This window comes from Aplysia californica, unplaced genomic scaffold, assembly GCF_000002075.1.
Source record: "Aplysia californica isolate F4 #8 unplaced genomic scaffold, AplCal3.0 scaffold00691, whole genome shotgun sequence".
NCBI lineage: Eukaryota > Metazoa > Mollusca > Gastropoda > Aplysiida > Aplysiidae > Aplysia > Aplysia californica.
In genome coordinates, this window is record NW_004797961.1 from 321,971 (window position 1) to 324,331 (window position 2,361).

Here is a 2,361-nt window from a genome sequence, read left to right on the forward strand (position 1 = left end):
ACCCTGCCCTCATATTTCAGAGCAAGCCTGTGGATTTCCTCCTCATAACGCCAAGACGCATCCGCGTGAGTCTCGAAAAGTACTCACCCGTCTGCTGAACTACGCATGTCTTGCCCTTGAGGTTCAGCGTCCCTGAGTGGGAACAGCAAACAGCATCACTGCCACGAACTCTAGTACTAAAGGTGACGCCCAAGAATTTGACCCTCGAAATATCATGTGACATGAAGTATAGTCTTCGGATTGGCTCAAGACCAAGACACGCCTCAACTGCACCTTACCTCAGATATAATATTGTATAATACAGACTTCAGCAGACGTTACGGACCACTTGCAAATTTGGCAAAAACTCTCCCAGGATTTCTGTGCTGCGCGTGAGGTGGTTTTGTCCCTTTAGGAGGCATTGCAATGAGCATTGTTCTCCCTTTAACACTTTCAGATAAAAAAAATTTAAAACATTCCATGATGTCTTTTTTTTTTTTCGGATTACAAAAAAGCAGGGCCGCCAGTCAAGGTGGTCTTTAACTTCTGTTGAAGTCTGTATAATAGATGTATGTCAGTCAGTTATGTCCAGAAACTCACTGTGCCAAACTTATGGAAATGCCATACTGTACAACGTTTTAAAAAAATATTGGCCTTGACCCTCCGGGATGGTGCTGCTGACTGAAGTGTCTTTAGGCCATTCCCAAAAGGGTGGATATTAACCATGTTCTTATGCACAGTAGAGTTGTAATAATTGTAATTGGGCTGATTCATCAATGTCATGCTCACAACTGTGCCTAAACTTCAACAGGGAACTGCTGCTTTTTCTGTCCTAATCCCTACTATTGTCATTTTCCCTCTACTTCTTTTGCATGTTTGTCACTCTCTTGTGAACCGCTATTTCCGGGGAGCCTTGATAGTCGAAGTAGACTTTGTGCTGTTGAAGCTAGAGGGTGGGCAGAGCAAGCCTGATTTCCTGTAAGGACTTCTCTGTTGACGTCCACCCGTTGGCGCTCATATGACCTTAATATACAGTTGCGAGCGCCGTAAAACCTCTATTAAAACAAACAAAAAAATTACCTTTCCATTCCAGTGTTCCTCTCCCATATTCTTCTTGGAAGTAAAAACTGGTAGACCAAACTAAAAGAAGTAAATAATAAATCTTTAAAAAAAGAATCCCAAGAGGCATACTACAATGAAAAGTTGCTTGTTTTTTCCCTCTGTCCACGTCACACACGGAATGAATCTGTCCAAGAATGTCTTGCATCTTGCAACATCGATTCAAAATATCAAAGGTAGGAGGAACACGCCAGATACTGGCCAAGTAATATACTTAGCCTTGTTGTGTTCATATGTTCCAGCTCTTGAACGTTTAGAATAAAGCGTTTACATTTATCCTCCTCCTCCTCCTCCTCCACTTCCTCTTCCTCCTCCTCCTCCTCATTCTTCTTCTTCTCCTCCTCCTCCTCCTTCTTCTTCTTCTTCTTCTTCTTCTTCTTCTTCTTCTTCTTCTTCTTCTTCTTCAAGATATAAAGGCTGGACCCACCTTAAAAAACTGAAGAGTGTCCGCTGTGACGTCAGTGAGGTGCCCACCAAGATCCCGGCATCTTCTCCACGCGTCTTTCGCCTCCTTTTCCTCCTCATCGAAGAGATAACAGTTGCCATGGAAATAGTTCACATAGACGAGAGGGCCCAGGCTTGTTTCAAACTGCTCGCAGCTTAGGGACGTTTTTACGCTGACTACGGCAAGAATCGTACATATCGTCACTTGTATCCAAAGAAGAACTAATGAGTGCATCTTGCTTAAAAAGAAAGAAAAGAAACTCAGATGCCTGTGACTTTTGAGAAGTACACTGATGTTTGAAGTATCAGTCAGTCCTGCGGCCAATGTGTTCAATCTCTCTTATAAATGGGTTGCTATTACTCACATACAGACCTGTTTAAAAAATAAAATAAAAGATAGAAGAAATGAGATGTATGTAGATCTACTCGAATAAGAAAAAAAAAGACCCACACACATACACAAAACAACAACCCCCCCCCCAAAAAACAACAACAACAATAACAACAACCTTTCTGGGAATCGGACTCATGTCTACAGTGATAGATGTTGAAGGAACTAAAAGTTACATCTTGTATGTGTGCGTGTGTGTGTGTGAGTGCGTGTGTGTGTGTGTGTGTGTGTGTGTGTGTGTGTGTGTGTGTGTGTGTGTGTGTGTGTGTGAGAGAGTGTGTGTGTGTGTGTGTGTGTGTGTGTGTGTGAGAGATAGACAGATAGAGAGATAGATAGATAGACAGATAGAGATAGATAGATAGAGAGAGAGCGAGAGCGAGAGAGAGAGAGAGAGAGAGAGAGAGAGAGAGAGAGAGAGAGAGAGAGAG

The 2,361-nt window shown here is 42.7% G+C and overlaps 1 protein-coding gene across 1 annotated transcript in view; it reads right to left on the bottom strand.

The window, feature by feature from the left end:
• LOC101845804 (putative lysozyme-like protein) overlaps nt 1-2,175 on the bottom strand; it is a gene marked incomplete in the record, with an annotated part of 10,610 nt that extends 8,435 nt beyond the window's left edge. Inside the window, 1 exon segment of the mRNA XM_035972427.1 lies at nt 1,526-2,175. Coding sequence (XP_035828320.1) covers nt 1,526-1,777 — 252 coding nt within the window.
• Between the last annotated feature and the right edge of the window lie 186 nt (nt 2,176-2,361).